The sequence below is a fragment of the Quercus robur genome, chromosome 10 (assembly GCF_932294415.1).
Source record: "Quercus robur chromosome 10, dhQueRobu3.1, whole genome shotgun sequence".
Taxonomy (NCBI): Eukaryota; Viridiplantae; Streptophyta; class Magnoliopsida; order Fagales; family Fagaceae; genus Quercus; species Quercus robur.
In genome coordinates this window covers 19588343-19607614 of record NC_065543.1, presented here as the reverse complement: position 1 = coordinate 19607614, position 19272 = coordinate 19588343, and the positions used below count along the sequence as shown (strand labels likewise).

Genomic DNA, 19272 nt, shown 5'->3' with positions numbered 1-19272 from the left:
TATTTCACTGCATGAAAATAATTTAAACATTTATTTATTAGTTTGTTGGAAGTTATCCATCACTTTATAGTCACAATTTATAAATAATAACTTTAGTATTTTCTAATACCTAATATATCATTACATTTGTTAACCCAATATAAAATGAATCTGAGAAGGTATAAATTTTTTTTTTAGGTCTAGTTTTTTATAAGTTATTAAGTAAATTCAAATACATTGTTGTATTGACAAATAAAAACAAAAAGTATTATTATTTTCAAAGAAAAAATTTAATACAACTATATGTCTAAACTTACCTGGGGAATCTAATATACTACCTTCACAAGGTTTTGTACCTAGTCAAAAGTTTTGTAACTCAATTGGTTAGCATCTCCTTATGTTTTCAAACGAGACATTATAGTTCAAATCTCTCTACCTCCAATTATAAAATTATCCAAACAAAAGATATTGTATCTGACTTCAAATTGATAAATTGCATTTGACATTGCTTTTTTTGTTAAATCTCAAATTGATGAAATTTTATAAAATGTTTTTATTATTATAATTTGATAGTTGAGAGATTTGAATTCTTGACATCTCCATTAAAAACACAAAAAGTACCAATTAAATGACATGAATTTGGATAAATTATATCAAATGCTAATACAATAATAATCTGAAAAAATTTATACCAATTTAACACATTTTCAAGTTGAAGGTCACAACTCAAAATCAAGTTAAAAGAATCTATTTGGTAGGGACATATGGGTTAAGTCCCATGTAGTATAGAACTAAGTTCAAAAAAAATTTAACCAAAAAAAAAAAGTTCAAAAAAAAAAAAAAGAACTGAGTTATACACATGATTATGATGAGTTTTAGTTGTAATCCCACTAGTCACATTATCTTACTTTAATTTTTAAGTGTTGTTATTATCATTCAACCTGGGAAAATAATAAAATAATATCATATACTGATCATCTCTCCTAGCACTCTCGGGTCATAGCATCTGCATTTAAAAAAAGAGAAGAAGAAGAAGAAAAAAAAAAAAAGAAAAAAAAAAAAGAAGAGAGGTTAAAGGTGCAACAATAGTAATGATAAGTATTATCAAATTAAAAGCAGAGTGACCCATTAATTAGTGGGATTCTCATTCTCATTCCACCAAGTAGCTTCCACATCCTCTGCCATTGGCCTTTCCAGAATTCATTTTTTCTTCCCATTGCTCCCACTTTCCTTTTCTTCCTTTCGGCACTCAATGCTTAGTGGGCCCTGGTTGCACTAACCCATGACTCAATTCCCTTGATCTCGACAGTCGGCCATGATAGTCTTCAAAATATTTAACTTCTCCCCCTTCTTCTACTTTGGCATCTTCATTTATGTTGGCTTGCAATATCAATGGCTGCTAAAACAAGTAAGATTTTTTTTTTTCTTCTTCTTCTTAACTTCTTTGCATTATTCAAAGTCTGTTTCTTTGATTGTTTGAGTCTTGGTTTCTTTGTGTTTGGTTTTATGTTATGTTACTACACCCATGTTAGTACAATTCTTTGATATAGGTTCTTGTTCTCTGGGGTCTCTAGTTCTCACAAAATATCTCTTTTCGATCACTGTTGCATTGAAGTTAGAAACTTTTTTTTTTTTTTTGGGTAGTCATGTTCTAATTCTAAGTCATCACACCAAGTCTCTACTTTTGTTAAGTTCTTTGTTTATTTTGTCCATATTATATGTGTTTGTGTTTACGTTTGTGTGCTTGTGTGTATGAGTTTGTTAAGGGAAGGTGGGGTTGGTTTTTAGGTGGTAGAATTTGTAACCAGAATTTGTTAGTAAGTATGCAAGTTCACCTATAGGAATGTTAAATTTGGCCTATAACACAAACTTTGGGAATAGTAGAGATGAGCTTCTTCTTCTTTTTTTCTTTTTTCTTTTTTCTTTTTTTCTTTTTTTATTTTATTGAAGAAAAATAATGAAAACTTGGTGCATCTAAAAATATTTTTGCAACTTAATTTGCAACCATGAAAAAAACAAAGAAAAGTGAGTGAGATAGTTGTATTCTTACATCTTTCCTTCGTTTCCATACTAAATGAAGGGCAAAGAACTATTTGGAAATCTTCTTGTGTTTTGTTATTGATAGTTACAGAGATTGATAAATTACTACTATTCCCAAAAGCTCAAGTTGTTAGGCAATGGTGAATCTTTTTTTTTTATAAAAATTATTTAATACTCTCCCTTATGGGTGAGATTAGACTTCCCCTCAAGACTACATGCTTTATGCTATGATAAATTATCACTTATCTAAAAATCTTAAGCTGTTAAGAAATGATGAATTTAATAATATAACCATTATTCTAGTAGCGCTACTTAAAAAATAAAAATAAAAACAAAAACAAAAAACCCAAGAGCTTGTAGTTTACAGCCTATGAAATTTCCATTGCTTGGATAGGTAGGCTTTAGTTTCTTTCTATCATGAATGTCTTTCACCCGAAATTTTATTATTTATAAGTCATTTTACCTGCAAATTTTTTTACATGATTACTTTGAATGCATACTTGATTTGTGATAATTTATAACCCACGATTTAGAGGTAATATTCTATATTTCTTTTTTGACTTGCTTTTTTGTTAGGATGGTTCTTATACCCTGTAATGTGGAGCTCTGTAGATGTTGTTAGTTCTGCAACTTCTGCATATAAGTCATGTTTTCTAAGTTTTCAAAAAAAAAATTTGCCTTTTGTTCTCTCTAACTTATGGGTCGTTGACATTTTGACCCATCAAGTATCAAAAGTTGCAGTTTGGGTCTTCAACTTCAGAGCTGCAGTCAATGTAGCTCTTCTATCAAGATCCTTCCACTTTGAGCTGTTAAATGTCTCAAAATGACATCCTTATTTTTTTCCATAATTTTCTTTAAAACGATGTATGTTTAACGACAACAACCCAAAAGTAAAAGGAACCAAAATGTCTTTAAACCTCTTTTTTTTTTTTTTTTGGTTACTTTTCTTTGTCCACTCTGATCTTACAGTGACAAGTCCATGGATATCATGAGGGATAATGAAAGTGTCATATGCATTGGAGGGAAGTTTAACATCAAGGGTTATTGAGTGTGTGTCAGCACTTTACAAATGTTCAGTCATGAACAGTTTTTACTGCTTATGGTGAACGGCCTATTAAATTATTTCTTTTTCTAGGAACAATAATCTCTTTTCAATGAAGCCTCTAATACATGGCTTAGTGGAGAGTTCCACATTTCATCTAAAAAAATAGTATTAGCAGAAAGACGAGTAGGAAGCCCTCTAAATAAATGGCTTGATCAAGATAAGTTTCACATTTAATTGAACAGTATTAGCAGAAAGACAAGAGTAACTATCAATTTTTCTTAACTTTGTTTCTTGCTAACCAAATGAGGAAAAGAATTATGGGAAAATCCATCACTTCATGTTATGGAATTTTCTGAAAGGCCTATTCACTCCTCACTGTTCTGTATTCTGTAATGATAAAGCTTTCTTTTGCATTCTCTGTGTTTTACAATGTATTCCTTGGTTTACATGGACGTTTTATATCCTTTTATATGTATTCCTACTTTATTAGCTTTTATTGTGTTAAACAAAGAATGTAGCTATCCCTCTGTTGTGAGTTTGCATCTAAATCTTCTAAGAATGTAAATTGTCTCTATCTTTGTTAATTATACTATTACTTGGTATGATCATATTACCAGGTGAATACTCCTTGGAAACCAACGACAGTTGCATGTTTGGATCACTTTTAAGTTGGCGTCCTCTAAGGTTAATCACATGCTGGCTAATATTCCTTATGTTGTTAAAACTCAGTAATTCAGCTGAGAAGCCTGATGTAGAAGGTATGTGAGATTCAACCTTTGTATTTATTCATCCAAAGGGACCAAAACTTATGTCCTGTCTATAACTTAGTTTTGTACTATATTAATGAGAATATTTTGAGCAAATCAGTCTTCAGTGCATTAATATGGATCAGATTATGTTACATGGATAATTCCAAATTTTAATTTTTTTTTAAAAACCTCTTTCACTGATGGTGCCACATTTAGTGCTTAACTTCCTTCTTTAAGAATTTCACTAAGTGTGTGGTTGACTTATTGCTTGTTTGTTTTTGTTAAACCATATTTTGTGTCTCAGGAATCTAGTTCCACAAATAGTCATTTAATCTGTGCAAATCAGTCCACTAACTTGCAAATCTGTTCTTTCTTTTCTTTTCTTTCCTTTTCTTCTCTCTCTCTCTCTCTCTCTGTGCTTAAATATCTCCTTCAGAGTGTTGGGGTTTGGTGACAATTCTTACCTATTTATCAGTAGAAATAAAGGTGAACGCACAATGAGCAGTAAATAAGAGCCTTGCCTTCAGAAAGCTTGTGTGGGCCTTGTGGAATAACAAGAAAGAATAGCAACAATTCTAATCATTATGAAGATTTTTTAATCCAAAAGGTAGAAAACCGAGATATTCTATCCATAAAAAGATTCTTATGTAATGGTGATCAGATCTTATTGAACTAATAAATGTGTATATTCCAGGAAAATGTTGAGAGAGACAGATTTTCTTTGTAATGCTGCCCAAGCCTCACTGACACACACCTATGACAGACATTTAACATCACGAGTGAAGAGAAATAGAATCTGATGTAAACATGATAAATAAATTGTCCAATTTCTAATAGATCTCTAATAGGCTTATAATTCAGTTAATCAACCAAAAATAAGGAAAAGAAACAATTTCTGAGAGGGTCACACTACTTCTGCTTCTCATCCATTCATTCATTTTTTTTTTCTTTTTTTCTTTTTTTTTTTTCTTTTTTTTTAAAACTCTATTATATGGATTGGATTGTTTTCCCCAGCCAATGTTGGCTGTCTTTAATGTTGCATCATATTTTTAACAATTGGATTCTCCACTTTTGCCAATGTTCAGGTGAAGCTTTGGTTGAATTTATAAAGGCTCTCAATCATTCCAATACTCCATTTATAGAATGGAGTGATCATTTTGTGAGCCCATGCTATAGTTGGTCAGACGTCACTTGTAGGAGTGGAAATGTCGTATCTGTGTAAGTTCGTCAACTTAGAAGAAACATGTTAATTTGTAGGGAATACAGCAAATGTTTATGATTAGTGAAATAGTCCACAAGTATTCCAAGTTTAATTTTATTGCATTGCTTTCATCAGGGAATCTGTTTATCTTTTGCAGTACATTTAGTTTGTCAATGTACTGATTTGCAGGAGACTGGCTTCAAAGGGATTTTCTGGAACGCTTTCACCTTCAATTACCAAACTGAAATTCTTGGTTAACTTGTAAGTTATCATCTTGTTGCATAACATTGCACTTTTTTCATGACTGGGCAAAGTTGTAGCAGCATTCATCTGATAAGCTACAGTATGCTCCTTTTAGCATGTGTAGAATCTGTTTGATTTATCATCTTGATGGTGTAGATCTACATATAAATCTTGCTGAATATTGATAAATTTTATCTTGATGAGTGTATTCACTATGATTAATATGCATATTTATAGTTCAAGAAATATAGTGCTGATAAAATAAAGAATTGCTTCCCCACTCCCCCTACAAATCAGGGAAAGCATGGGTCTTTTGAAAATCAAATCTAGAAATTACAGATAAAAATGCACTAAAATACATGTACATCAGCACCCAAGGGTGTGTTTTGGCTCATAGACTGTTAGAATGGTTTGAAAAATAACTAAAAGTTGCCTCTAAAAAGGTCATTATAGCACGCGCACGTACATGGACATAAACATATATTTTTTAATTAATTTGGGAAAAAATGTTCCTTCCAATCCAAACTGTAATGATCTGAATCCATTTCACATATGGTACAACACACGTGTGAGGAGAATTTCCTCTGTGTATTTGACAACTGTTTGATGACTGATGAATGAGATATTCAAGGGATGAAAGATTTGTTACCTTTTACTATTCACCAGTAAAAAAACACAAATGAGATAAAAGGGAAAATAAGTTCTGCACTTATAATATTACTGTTTGCTTTCTTTTTTCCATATTGGGAATGTTTTCAATCTTTCTTGTGTTATAAGGAGTTTCTTAATCAAATTTTGTATTGATATATTAGTGGATGTGTTTTATCCTTGTGCAGGGAATTACAGGACAATAATCTCTCTGGTGTGCTACCTGATTACTTTGCACAAATGACGCAACTTAAAAATCTAAATCTTTCAAATAATAATTTCAATGGCTCTATTCCTGTCACCTGGGGCCAGCTTTCAAGTCTGAAGCATTTGTAAGATTACATTTTCTGTTTCTTGAATGGTCATATTTTCATATTGCTCTCAGATACATGATTTAACTTATGATTTCTTCAAAAAAATCCTCATGGGTTTATTGATTTTATCTTCAATAAAATAATTTAAAGCACAAATTTGTAGACAAGTATATCCCACATATATAACTAATCTGTTATACATTGCCAAAAATAGAATATGAGATAGAGCTGATACCATCTGTGGTTCAGGGTATTGAGGGGAAACCATTTATCTGGACCCATTCCTGATTCAATTGCAAACATTACTGGGCTGACAGAACTGTAAGGAATATGTATTTTAAGACTTATATGGTTTTTAGTATTTACTACTTAATTTAAGTCTATTTTCCTGTCTTAAGCTTTGTGCTGTATGTGAAAGTTCATGTTGCTGATAGTTTTCTGTTTTTGTTTTGCTATTTGACAGGGACCTTTCATCTAATGATTTATCTGGGAGAATCCCTGCGCAACTCTTTTCAATTCTGTCATTTAAGTAATTCCATAATACAAATTATAACTCTTTGAGATTTCAATAACTTTTTATAATGCAACACTATCTTAGTTCCTTCCCCCCCACCCACCCACCCAAAAAAGAAGGAAATGAATATGAATTGCGTAATTTTTTACCAAAAAAGTAAAAAGCTTCGTAATGTTTCTTGATGAAAGTTTGATTTTGGCATCTTAAAACTCCAATCAGTGGAACATTTTTATCATATTGCTGTTGAATCTTTTGTGCATGGTGCTTGTCAGAAGAGACTGATTAGGTAAACAGGCACCATACTTATGCAGCTGAAAATTTGGCCTTTTATTACTTACACCACTAATGCCACTTTGTTCTAGCTGAGTTTTTCTTGATACAATTACAGAATCAAGATATGAGTACGGTCTGTTGGAATAATCAGCATTTACAGAGATGCCAGCTAGTCAGTGGTAAAGTTTAGGTCTGCATGGACAGCCTTACAGCTGTTTGAAAAGGCACATTTTGGAAAATTTTGGACCAAAAGGAATTTCTTGTTCCTGATGATTTTCTATATCAAGTCCTAGCTAACCAACCCTAACTTTTCTGCATCAAATCCTAGCATGCAACAAAAACAACAACAAAGCTTGACTCTCAAAACTTTGCAGTAATTGGATCCTCAACAAAGTCATCGGGTCAGCCACATGTTCTTTTCTACCATTTTATCCAATCCAAAATTATGTTCTATCACCTCCCTGCGTGCAACCAAGGAGAAAAATGAAATAACTGTAGCTATAAATGTAGTTCGATGCTATAGGCAGTAAGATTTTGAAGAATGTAATTTCTCCAGCTACCAACAAGTTGGGGGTATATCACGCAACTATATTCTCAAAATTGTTTTTATTGATTTTTCTCCATCAACCTTGAGTCTCATTTTAAAAGAATCAGGACCACAATTCTATTCCAAATGTTTGAGTTTTATGGTTACATCAGATAAAGGATGTATGTCTTTCTCATACATCACATTTATACATGGCTTGTTATGAACACCGTTGTTCTTTCAGTTTTACAGGAACACATCTTACTTGTGACCCTAGCTTGAAGCAACCTTGTGTTTCTAGCTCTTCTCTTCCAGGTTTGTTCATATTGTTTCAGAATGTCATCCTGCCAAATTATCTAGATACTTACATTTAAGATATTTTTGCAGTTTCAACCAGAAAGAAAACACTTGAAGTGGTGATAACTTCTGCCAGTTGTGGTGCATTCCTGCTTTTGGCACTTGGGGCTATGTTTTCATACCGATACCATTATGTGCGCAAACTCAAACATGAAGTGTTTGTTGATGTTTCTGGTAATTTTTCCTTTGGCATTTTTATCTTTAAGTGTCACTTTTTGTAATAATGATATATCAAAAATATTTCAACTTAACCTATTTAATTTTTACTACTATCTACCTCTAATAGTATAGGAAGATAAGAAGTGATTCCCAAATAAGCTCAGTAAATCACTGATATATGCATTAGTTTCCTAAGATAATATATTGTTGCATTTTTCTATAAACTGTATTTAAATAATGGAAACTCTATTTCAGTGAGTGTATATTGGATACTTCCAAACAACTATAGAATTATTGGATACTCTGTTAAAGTAAGATATAATGTTTTGCCATTTTAGGTGAAGATGATCGGAAAATTCTCTTTGGCCAACTGAGAAGATTTTCTTTGCGTGAACTCCAATTTGCAACTGAGAATTTTAGTGAAAACAACATAATTGGACATGGAGGTTTTGGAAAGGTTTACAAAGGTTTCCTCTCAGACAACACAAAGGTTGCTGTGAAACGCCTTACAGATTATCACAGTCCTGGTGGAGAGGCTGCGTTCCAAAGAGAAGTTCAACTTATAAGTGTTGCAGTTCACAGGAATTTATTGAAGTTGATAGGGTTTTGTACAACCTCATCCGAGAGGATTCTTGTTTATCCATTCATGCAAAATCTTAGTGTTGCATACCACTTAAGAGGTATATCCTTATTAATCAATCTGTGGTACTCCATTCTATTCTGATATTCTCTTTACAATTTTAAGTTAGATTAACCTGGAAGAGAAGTATGTTCTTGTCATAATTGGGTCACATTGGCCATTGTTGAGTCATGGTAAAAATATTAAATTTTAATTAATTAATAAAAAAGCTTTAAGAGGTAAAATAATTTATAATTTTTTGGTATTTTGTTTTGGAAAAATCAGATAGATAAAGGTCCAATGAAATGTTTACATAATTATTGAGTGGTATAATCTTAACCTTCTGGGGGTTGCTCAGTTTCATGGAATCTCACCTAGTTCAGCCCACGTTCGCTGGGCTTTTACTGTTAGCAGTAAAACCATCTAACTGGATTGAATTGAAACACGTCGTTCACCAGTTTGATTGGGTAATACTACAAAAAGTTAAATAGATTTGTAATTTTGAGTATATGAAAAACTCCAGATGGTTATTTAAAACCCACCTGACTTGAATGGCTAATAAAAGCCCACAGAGTTTTGACTGAATTATATGTTTAAACAATACAATTATAGACTCGGATCAGTTTAGGCACTGGGGTCACCAATTCCTGGCCAAACTGGATTTAATAACTATGATCTAGTGGTTCATATATATTTTGGAACTTTTTGCCTAGCTGGGCCAGCATTGTGCAATGACCTTTGCTTCCACATGCAAATCCTTTAGTAATGATACTTTGGGATTTGGTTCCTCTAGAATGGGTATGTACCTTTAAATATTGAAAAAATTAAAAAATGGGATGGAAAAACTATCATTCATTCAAACATTTTAGGAATATTAATAGTTCATCACTCCTAATGATTATGAAGAAAATCTTCATCCAACTATTCTGCCTGCTCTAAGGATTTTCTCCCATTATTCCTGTATAAGATTAATCGACCTTTATTCTTTGGGTTGGGTATGTGTTTTTTGAACATCACCTCTCTTCTGAAGATTTTCAGATAAGTTATTATAGTATCTGTTGTTTGGATCACGAGCCATTTCAAAGAATTCAACATTAGATACTGCGAGTATGTTGAGACTTTAGAATCCAGGTTTAATTTAAGCTCTAACTAAGGCCAGAATATATCCAGGGCAGAAATTCATAAATTTTTTTCAGATGGGCATATCTTTTTTTACTGATGGGTAGGTTCATATAAAGTATTCCTAAATGTACTCAATTATTATTAGTTCTCCATGCTAATATTTTGGTTTTGTCCATTAATGAGGTTTTGTATTGTTTCTTTGTTTGATAAGTTTTGTTTCAAAAAGCAATTTGTAACCCTCTCATGGTTTCTTAGACTCCTTTTTGTATGTTACAAAATGATTGTTTATTACAGAAAACTTGAAGCACTTTTACATATAACCCCATATTTCAAAATTAATACTTCCTTTAGTACTTCTAAGCATAAGTCAATAGGTATCAGGATACTAATTCCATAAATTGAAGCATAAATTCATTTAGATTACATGCCTAGTTAGTGTGTGGATGACATGTGGGCATGGCATAATATTAAGCGAATGAACATATATGATTTAGATTACAAAGAGTTATACTATATGTAACTTGAACCAATCCATATTAATTATATGTATGTATTTATAAGTACGGAATTTTGTAGTCTCTTCAGGATCTCATCTCAACATGCTGGTGTGACTTGATGATGGACAATTCTTGGGAAATTACATTGTTTTCTTTAGAAATGGCTCTGTCCGCCGGTGAAAATTATTGCATAATGGAGTAACCTGTTGTCTCTTATTTTTGGATAATTAGATTATGAATAGGTGCTCATACTTTTGGTTTCTGACCTTTTTCCCTTCAATGTAGATTTAAAACCTGGAGAAAAAGGCTTGGACTGGCCAACAAGGAAACATGTGGCTTTTGGTGCAGCCCATGGCTTGGAATATCTACATGAGCATTGCAATCCTAAGATTATACATCGTGATCTAAAGGCTGCCAATATCCTATTAGATGATGATTTTGAACCTGTTCTTGGGGATTTTGGGCTGGCAAAGCTGGTTGATACAAAATTGACTCATGTTACCACTCAAGTGCGTGGCACCATGGGTCACATTGCCCCAGAATATTTGTCTACCGGAAAATCATCAGAAAAGACAGATGTGTTTGGATATGGTATAACACTTCTTGAACTTGTAACTGGTCAGCGTGCAATAGATTTTGCTCGGCTTGAAGAGGAAGAGGATGTTCTTCTGCTTGATCATGTAAGATTTTAAATCTTTGCCACTTCCTGAACTATATACGGACTTAGCTATTCTTAATGCTGTTTATATGGTACTATGCATACCTACCTCTAACATGAAGGCTTTTCTATTCCTTTTTTCTACCCTATTTCCTTTTTAAGATATAGTGGTATATATTGATTTATTTTCTAAACTATGATTATTTTTTAGCCCTAATGAATTATGTACTTTGTTCATCTTTCATGAGTCTTATAAAAATGATACGTAAAGCATAAACTCTTATTGACACTGTTCTCCTGTCGAAGACATATCTGTGTCTTTGGTCCCTGCTTGCCAGTTACCAGTCTTCAAAAGACTTTGTGATCCTGCACTAAAATGAGCACCTTGGGTGCTGTGAACTCCCATCTACTTCTAGATCCGTGAGTGCAGTGTTGCATGAAAGACCTTTTTTACAAGTGAAAAGGAATTATGTTTTCAACTGTATATAGCTTTTCACCTTCGAAATTATTTGATCATGTTAAGGAATCCCACATCAGTTGGGTGTCTACTTGGTTATGGGTATATATGTATCGTTAGGCCTCTCCACCTACTAGCTTAAGCTTTTAGGTAGGGTGCTCTTAACAGATTACCCATTTATTTTCTACAGGAACAAGTCATCCACAAAATGTGCCTAATTTCAGTGATTTTCAAACAAGTTAACTGTTGTTACCTACATTTTTTACTGATCCAAACTGGACATATCACATCCATTCACCTTCATATCTTCCTTGAGCTGCACTAGCTATAGGCTCCATTTGTTATTATGAGAAAAACAGAATGAATTGGATTCTTGCAACACCTAGTGCTGTCACCCAGGAATTTGATAATTTTTTATCCACTATATATATATATATATATATATTGCAACATCATTAGCTCAAGCTTTTGAATATCATGCCTATTTTGACGCTTGTCCATGACCATATTTGTCTTTCTTTTTTTCTCCTCTGAGTGCATCTAATGTAACGTGTAAAATGATAATTCACAGATCAGGAAGTTACAGAGAGAATATAGGCTGGATGACATTGTGGACAATAACTTGAAGACTTATGAGCCAAGAGAAGTTGAGACTATTGTTCAGGTAGCATTACTCTGCACTCAAAGCTCACCCGAGGACCGACCAACAATGGCACAAGTGGTGAAAATGATGCAGGGAGAGGGTCTGGCAGAGAGATGGGCTGAGTGGGAGCAGCTTGAAGAAGTTAGGAATCAGGAGTACGCCCTCATGCCTCACAACTTTACTTGGGCTGATGAGTCGACGTACGATCCAGAAGCTATACAGTTATCCAAGGCAAGATAAGGCTTTTGGGAACCAAAAATCAATTTTGAAACCAACCTTTTGAATCATATGGTTGTATATTCCAGGAGAAAAAAAAAACAAAAAAAAACAAAAACAAAAGGGAAACAATATATGGACAAGTCCAGATTAGCTTTCTCTAATCATGGCCATGTATACCCAGACATGTGCTTTGTTGTAAAATTAGCTTGTGTTGGCAAGTATTTGCCTTTGTTACGTTCACAATTAATATATTGTGTTGTATGTATTTAAGGATCATCATCTTCAGGGAGTCCCATCTTACTCATCATCATCATCATTATTTTTATTGATGATACAAATTTTGTCATTGATTTTCCTTTTTTAGAATAAAATTTGTAAAAAAAAAAAATCTATTTTTTGCCCCTTCTTTTTTAGATTCTGGAATCACTTTTTAATTAAATATTAAAAAAAAAAAAAAACTTAAAATATTTTATTAAACTTGCAGATAACCTCTGATTCAATGGAAATGAGGCAATAATAATAAATAAATAAATAAAGGTCATACCTTCCGTTCTACCAGACTTAAAACCACAACTTGTTACTTTTAGTGTAAGGCATTTATTATTATACCAAGTCCCGACCTTGAAACTGTTTTCGTAGGATAATTTTTCTTAATAGGTATTAGAAACCATGAATAAAAAAGGAAAACCTAATTAGTTCAAAGAAACTAATTGACTAATCACTAATAAATACCAGAGAGAGAGAATTGCGAGTATTATAATTGCAGACCACTTAGTTTTACTTGAATTCATAGACTGATTTTTTAAACTCCTAGATAGTAGAATGAGAGTTATATAAGAGATAAAAAATTAAAATAAAATAAAATAAAATAAAAAAATCTATGCAAAGCATGGTTTAAAAACTAGTTATTTTGAATGAGTGAAAAAAGTTTATATAGTAAAAAATAAAAAAGAGAGGTTAAACAAAAAATGGGCCAGTGAGGGCCCAAAATGAAAATAGGCAATTTATCGATAGCCCAAGTACGACACGATCTGTTTTGAGCAATTTAGTTGTAGAAGGTAGTTGTAGATTCCAAAGGTGAAATTTTGAGCTGTTTGTGGCTTTCTGAGCTACATGATCTAACATACGCATCAACCCCATTTATAAAATTTTTGATTTGGAGTGTTTGTAGTTTGAGTTGGAACTGAATTGCAAATTTTTGATTTGGAGTGTTTGTAGTTTGAGTTGGAACTGAATTGCGCATTTGCGGCAGCTTGTGTATTATGTCTATATGATGTTAAACATTACATGTTTGCTAAGATACTTTTTTTTTTCTTTTTTTCTTTTTTTTTAAGAGAGTTTCAACTTATAGCGTCCGCGGATTGAACCCTAGATCTCTTATACAACCATCAGAAACTTTACCAGTTGAACTAACTGGAACCCACAAGATACTATTTATTAAAATCTAGTCCCTTAAGTTATTATTTATCTATAGCTACCTATAATATGGGGTTCTTTCTATTTGTTTTGGATGTCACGATGATACTTGCTTATAATGTATGCTCCGTTGCACACACATTTACTTGCCAAAATTGTATAGAAAACATGATTTGAAGTCACGGTTTTTACAGTGTGCGAAACAAAGTGTGTGTAAGTATTTCTCAAATATTGTTCATGTAAATTTCCTATAACTTTGATGAACAATAAAAGTAATATATACAAAAATGAATCTATTAAAAAAAAAAAAAAAAGTGATTATTTGATACTAAAAATAAAAAAATAAAAAACAAAGTTGAGAAGATAATTCAAAATATATGTAAACTTGCAGTTTAAGTTTTGGTCACTCCTTAGGAAGAGGTATATCATTCATCCTATGCATGAATCCTCCCTTTCACATGGTGGTAGACCCCACTCATGCATATATTTTTTCCCCTTCCTGGAGCCATCCCTTCCTTTTGTCCACTTCCATACACTTTCAATTTAAATCCCCCCCCCCCCCCCCCCTTTTAATAAAAAATTAAGATAAATACTATCTAGCTTAAAAGTCGAAACATATTTTAGGGTCTCTAGACCCAAAGGCTTCATCAAGATCCACCCTATGGGCACTCTTTAGAGCACCACAAGAGAAAATGTTCAAGTAGTAACCTAACCAACTAAAAAAACACCTCATTCACCCCCAACAAGCTAGAAAGACTACTTTCTACTTCAACGTGATGAAAATAGAATGAAAATTTTCCTCTTAAGTCTTAACACACCAAATCGTTTAGCTAAGTATTTTTACATGTATGCTAAATTCACACACACACACATATATATATATATATATATATATATATATATATACACACAGGCACTTTAGATTCCTAGTAGATAGAACATTTCTTTTTATCATGTGTGAGTTTTCATGAGGTGTGAAAATTGATTGGCTTATGGTTCAACCCGAATGCAACGTATAGTATAACCTTTTTAATGAAGTATGACCCATTGACTAAAATCCATGAGATAGCCATCATATGCATACTAATTTAGAAGTTAATATAGTAATCGTTATCAGCTTAAATTCTTTGATTGCAGTTGTTGGCTCTCTGATCAACATCGTGACCTATATAATCTGTACAGGGATTGACTTAACATCAAGAAAGAAAAATAGTAAGTTGAACTATGGGTTGTCGCTAACAGTAGAAATGAGCTGCTTATTTGAACAAATTTGAAGGTAAGAACCAAACTTTGGAAGATAGATTAGCAATATGAGCTTGAATTCTTAATAAAAATAAAGAAAAATGAGACACAACAAACTTCACCAAGAATCTTACAAAATTAAAGTGATAAGCCAAGAATGTATGGACTCCTTGTGATGAATTAACCAATTAATTAGCCAAGTGAATTAATTAGACTCAATTACATGCAATAAGCATGGTAGCACAAACAAATCACCAAGTTAAATGCAACGGAAAATAAATTTGACATGGGTGATTTGTTTACGAATGGGGAAAACCAACACGGGAAAAACCCCACCAGATGATTTTAAAACCACCACTCCCGAGAATCTACTATTATAAAAAACAAGCAGTTACAACTAAAGGAATCCTAATACCTTATACCGACCTACAATTGAACCCTTACCCCAATACCCAATTGGGCTTGTTCTGTAGTGACAATCTCTCCTTGTAATGCAGGACTCCCAGTACATGACTAACCAATTGCGCGGATCCTAGTACGCGATTTCAATCACCAACTAGAAAAAATTGTTAGCTGCAAAATTCTTCAATTCATCACATGATGAAGATCGAGAAGCTCCTTTATTACAAAACTCTACGGTGCACAAACACAGCAGCTTCTTTACAAGAAAAATGAACTAGGGCTAATTCTATCTCCGATCACAATTTGCTTGAACAAACTTTGTTCAACACTTGTGCAACTTGTGTCACATTTGACGGCTCTTAAAATAATTTTTTTAAATGTCTAGGGTTGTGAGAAAAGAAAGCCCAAACATACAATTACGGATTGAAAAACAATCTTGAAAAACTGAACTTCATAAATCTTGACAGATACCTATCTGTCGAGCTGCTTTCGAGCCATGGGCTAGAACAGCTCTTTAAGGCTCGATAGATTGCTAGCTGTCGAGTTTTAATGAACAGCACTTTTCACACTTGAATCTTGGATAGATTTGTATGGCTTTAACACTTAAACTTGAAACAAGGTTTCTTGAAGCATTAAACACATCCTAAATCTACCCAAATACAAGTAAATTGCATTTTGTTAAAGGATTAGCCAATCACATAAAATAGTAACATATATTCCTAACAAGTGAATCACATATGTCCTAACATAAAGGGCAGGAAGGAAAAAGAACAAGGAAAGGATGTACATTATGAAGTGTCATAATTTTTATATCAGTAGAAAATTTCGTAGGTTCTGGCAGTACCAATCCTAGTTTATCTTGCAAGACCAAAAACCACCCCCAACTGCCTTTAGACCTAACTGAATCAAAAACATCATCTCACTAGGCTAGCCAATCACAATTCACAACTGCTTAGTTCCCATCTCAAACAAAGAGAAGAATTTGCAAAAGCTTCTCCAATGTTATGCAAGCTGCAGCTATTTGAACAGTGCATCCATTTGCCACAGTAGTAGGGGTTACTTGAATTCATTCTGAGCTACGGTCAGCTTGAATTGCAGATTGTATAACAATGGGCTCATTTCATGTTGATGTATATGCCAACAAAAGAGACCTAGTTTGCCAACGAACTATAGCTCAGATGGCAGTTCCTCCTTCTATAGTTATGGGATGGAGGGTGAGGCCATGAATCAAAATTCATTGGGTGTAATGTATTACTTACCCAAAACAATTACCCAATAGAGACCAAGATCACAAATTACTAGCAAACCAACTAGAGCTAAAGATCAACAACTAATTAGCTGGGAATCAGTAAACTTGAAGACACGCTTCCAAGGTAAAAGGAAAGACGATGTCTTTCCAAACTCAAAAGTTGAAACATAAATGAGCTTCTGAAACGCTTGCACTGGAGATGTGTTGATAATGGTCAAGCTCCATGTATGTCTTCAATTTAAGTCCTTGAGATTAATAAAACAGCATCTTTTTTTTTTTTTTTTTTTTTTTGAGAAAGAATATAACAGCATCTTGATCTCCATTTTCAAGCCTTTGACTAAAGATTCACGTACCAATCTGTAAGCCACAAACATTTATTCATTATGATTTGAAATTTATTTCACAATAAACTTAAGCATTCTCAAACTTTTTTGCATAAATACAGAGAATAAACATAAAAAAAGAAGTCCATATGCACAGCAGCTGCATCTGGGTCATTCATGCCCAAAGCCTTTTTAAAGCTAATTGTTGTCAAAACCTCATCACCTTTGAATTCTTCACTTTACAAATTGATAGAAAAAATTAACAAGAAATTCAACCATAAATAATTCAAAGGTGAAAAAAGTATTGTAATAAAGCTGTAATAAAACAAGCAGCCGATGACTTTCTGAGCTGGCTTATATGAATACTTCTAGTAAGTGAATGATAGTTTTAGATGTAAGGAACAACAAACGCTTTTTTTTTTTTTTTTTTTTTTTTTTGAGAAACTGAACATTTTATTACATTTAAATTGCAGATGTCAAAAGCCACTACTAGTCTGGAAATCGTGCTTCAAACAGTGACACAAGCTGTACCCGGTTGCAACACATCAGGTATTGGAAGAATTCCAGATCCATTAATAAGAAGGTTCAAAGAACCAAATCTTTCTCTAATAGACTTAGCAGATTCCTGAATTGTGACATAATATCAGGGTAAATAACAAATACTAAATTTGTTGCTGATAAATGGGAATTCTATAATCTCAACTATTAATGTACCATATCATTGACATGATCCAAAAAAAAAAAAAAAAAGGAATAAAAAATTGCAAATCTTACAACAACCTTTCTCTCCTCTCTTTCTTCCTTTTCTATTCTTTTCATATCTTTTCTCTTTTGACAAAACAAAACAAAACAACCTTTCAACAGCCATATCAATAGACCTCCAATTTTCTATACTTACTTTGCGTTTCTACCAAAAGCCTAAGAATTTTCCAAGTAATCTCAAAAGTGCAAAACCAATATCATTGAACTCAAATAATGATTGTAGGAAAATAAAAACTCTTGATTGCATCAATCTACTGAATCAAGGTTAATAGATTTAGATAATTCAAAGGTACCAAACTGAAAATGTACAAAAATCATCTTGGAAAGGTCAAAATGAAAAGTTGAGTTTCCTTTGAGTAAGTGGACATATAAACTCTATGGTGCTTTCAATGGTAGATGTTGGGCTTTATGGAGCTTAGTTGTGACGACCTGACCCGACCCGAATAATGTTATGTGGTTTTTTAGTGGGAGATTTACTGAGGCTTAGTCCATGGAGCGGAGGCTTGATTACCAAATTACTGAGGCTTAATTCTCACAGGTTGGGAATTCGAGTTAATTCCCTATAGTAGAATGCTAAGGCCTTGTTTGGTTTAAAAAAATGGTCACTCATCACTCAGTTTTCATCACCCATCACTCATCACTCAGTTTTCATCACTCATCACTTATTACTTATCACTCATCACTTAAAACACCCCATCTTGTTTGGCACCATCACTCACTTATCATCACTCAATATTTTTCAATTATTTGTGGACCCCATACTTGTACCTTGTGTAGCTTTTACATTTTTTTTTTTTTCCTTCAACCCCCAGTAGCTAAATTCACTGAACCTAATGAGAAAAAAAATAATTAAAAAAAAAAAACCAAACTCACTGAACCCAGAAAAAAAAAAAAAAAAAAAAAAAAAAAAAAAAAAGAGAGAGAGACGAAGAACTGAAGAAAGAATCAGTGAAGAAAAAAAAAAAAAAAAAGGGGTCAAGACCGAACAGTGAAAAAAAAAAAAGAAGAGAGAGACGAATCAGTGAAGAAAGAATCAGTGAAGAAAAAAAAAAAAAAGAAAAGAACGGAAGACCAACCAGTGAAAAAAAAAAAAAAAAAAAAAGGATTCAAGACCGAACAGTGAAAAAAAAAAAAAAGAGAAAGAGACGAAGAAGAACTGAAGAAAGAATCAGTGAAAAAAAAAAAAAAAAAAAAAAAGAGACGAAGAACTGAAGAAAGAATCAGTGAAGAAAAAAAAAAAAAAAGGGAAGACCAACCAGTGAAAAAAAAAAAAAAAAAGTCAAAGGTCAAAAGTTGCGGTTGTGGGTCCCTCCATGTGTGTATAATTACAAAAATGTCATTGAGTAATGAGTTATGAAAATTGAAAACAGCTAAAATGTGTTTTCAGTTTCCATAACTCATAACTCAAAAATCAGAGAATTGAGTGATGGAAACTGAGTCATAGATCATGAGTGATGGTGTCCAAACAAAAAAAATTTCCGTGGGTCCCACAAATTTTGGATGATGAGTGATGAAAACACAATCATATCACTCAAAACTCTCTCATCCAAACAACCCCTAAGTCTTTCAGCAAATCTATTTTTCAGATGTAGAAGCCCTGATGCTGCATCAGGAT

At 32.9% G+C, this 19272-nt stretch overlaps 1 protein-coding gene across 1 annotated transcript; it reads left to right on the top strand.

Moving 5' to 3' along the window:
• The first annotated feature begins 1116 nt into the window (after window positions 1-1116).
• Window positions 1117-12539, top strand: LOC126701772 (probable LRR receptor-like serine/threonine-protein kinase At5g63710). Its single transcript, XM_050400132.1, has 12 exons — window positions 1117-1387; window positions 3682-3822; window positions 4899-5031; window positions 5204-5275; window positions 6094-6237; window positions 6469-6540; window positions 6683-6748; window positions 7777-7847; window positions 7920-8063; window positions 8387-8728; window positions 10572-10966; window positions 11973-12539. Exons 1-12 carry the CDS (start codon window positions 1372-1374, stop codon window positions 12282-12284), a joined length of 1908 nt encoding a protein of 635 aa, XP_050256089.1. The 5' UTR covers window positions 1117-1371; the 3' UTR covers window positions 12285-12539.
• Window positions 12540-19272: the final 6733 nt, after the last annotated feature.

Bases quoted from the DNA above. Each gene is read 5' to 3' on its own strand.
- LOC126701772 (XM_050400132.1), top strand. The intron at 6,541-6,682 runs GTAAGGAATATG...GCTATTTGACAG, and splicing joins ATTACTGGGCTGACAGAACT to GGACCTTTCATCTAATGATT. The intron at 8,729-10,571 runs GTATATCCTTAT...CCTTCAATGTAG, and splicing joins TGTTGCATACCACTTAAGAG to ATTTAAAACCTGGAGAAAAA.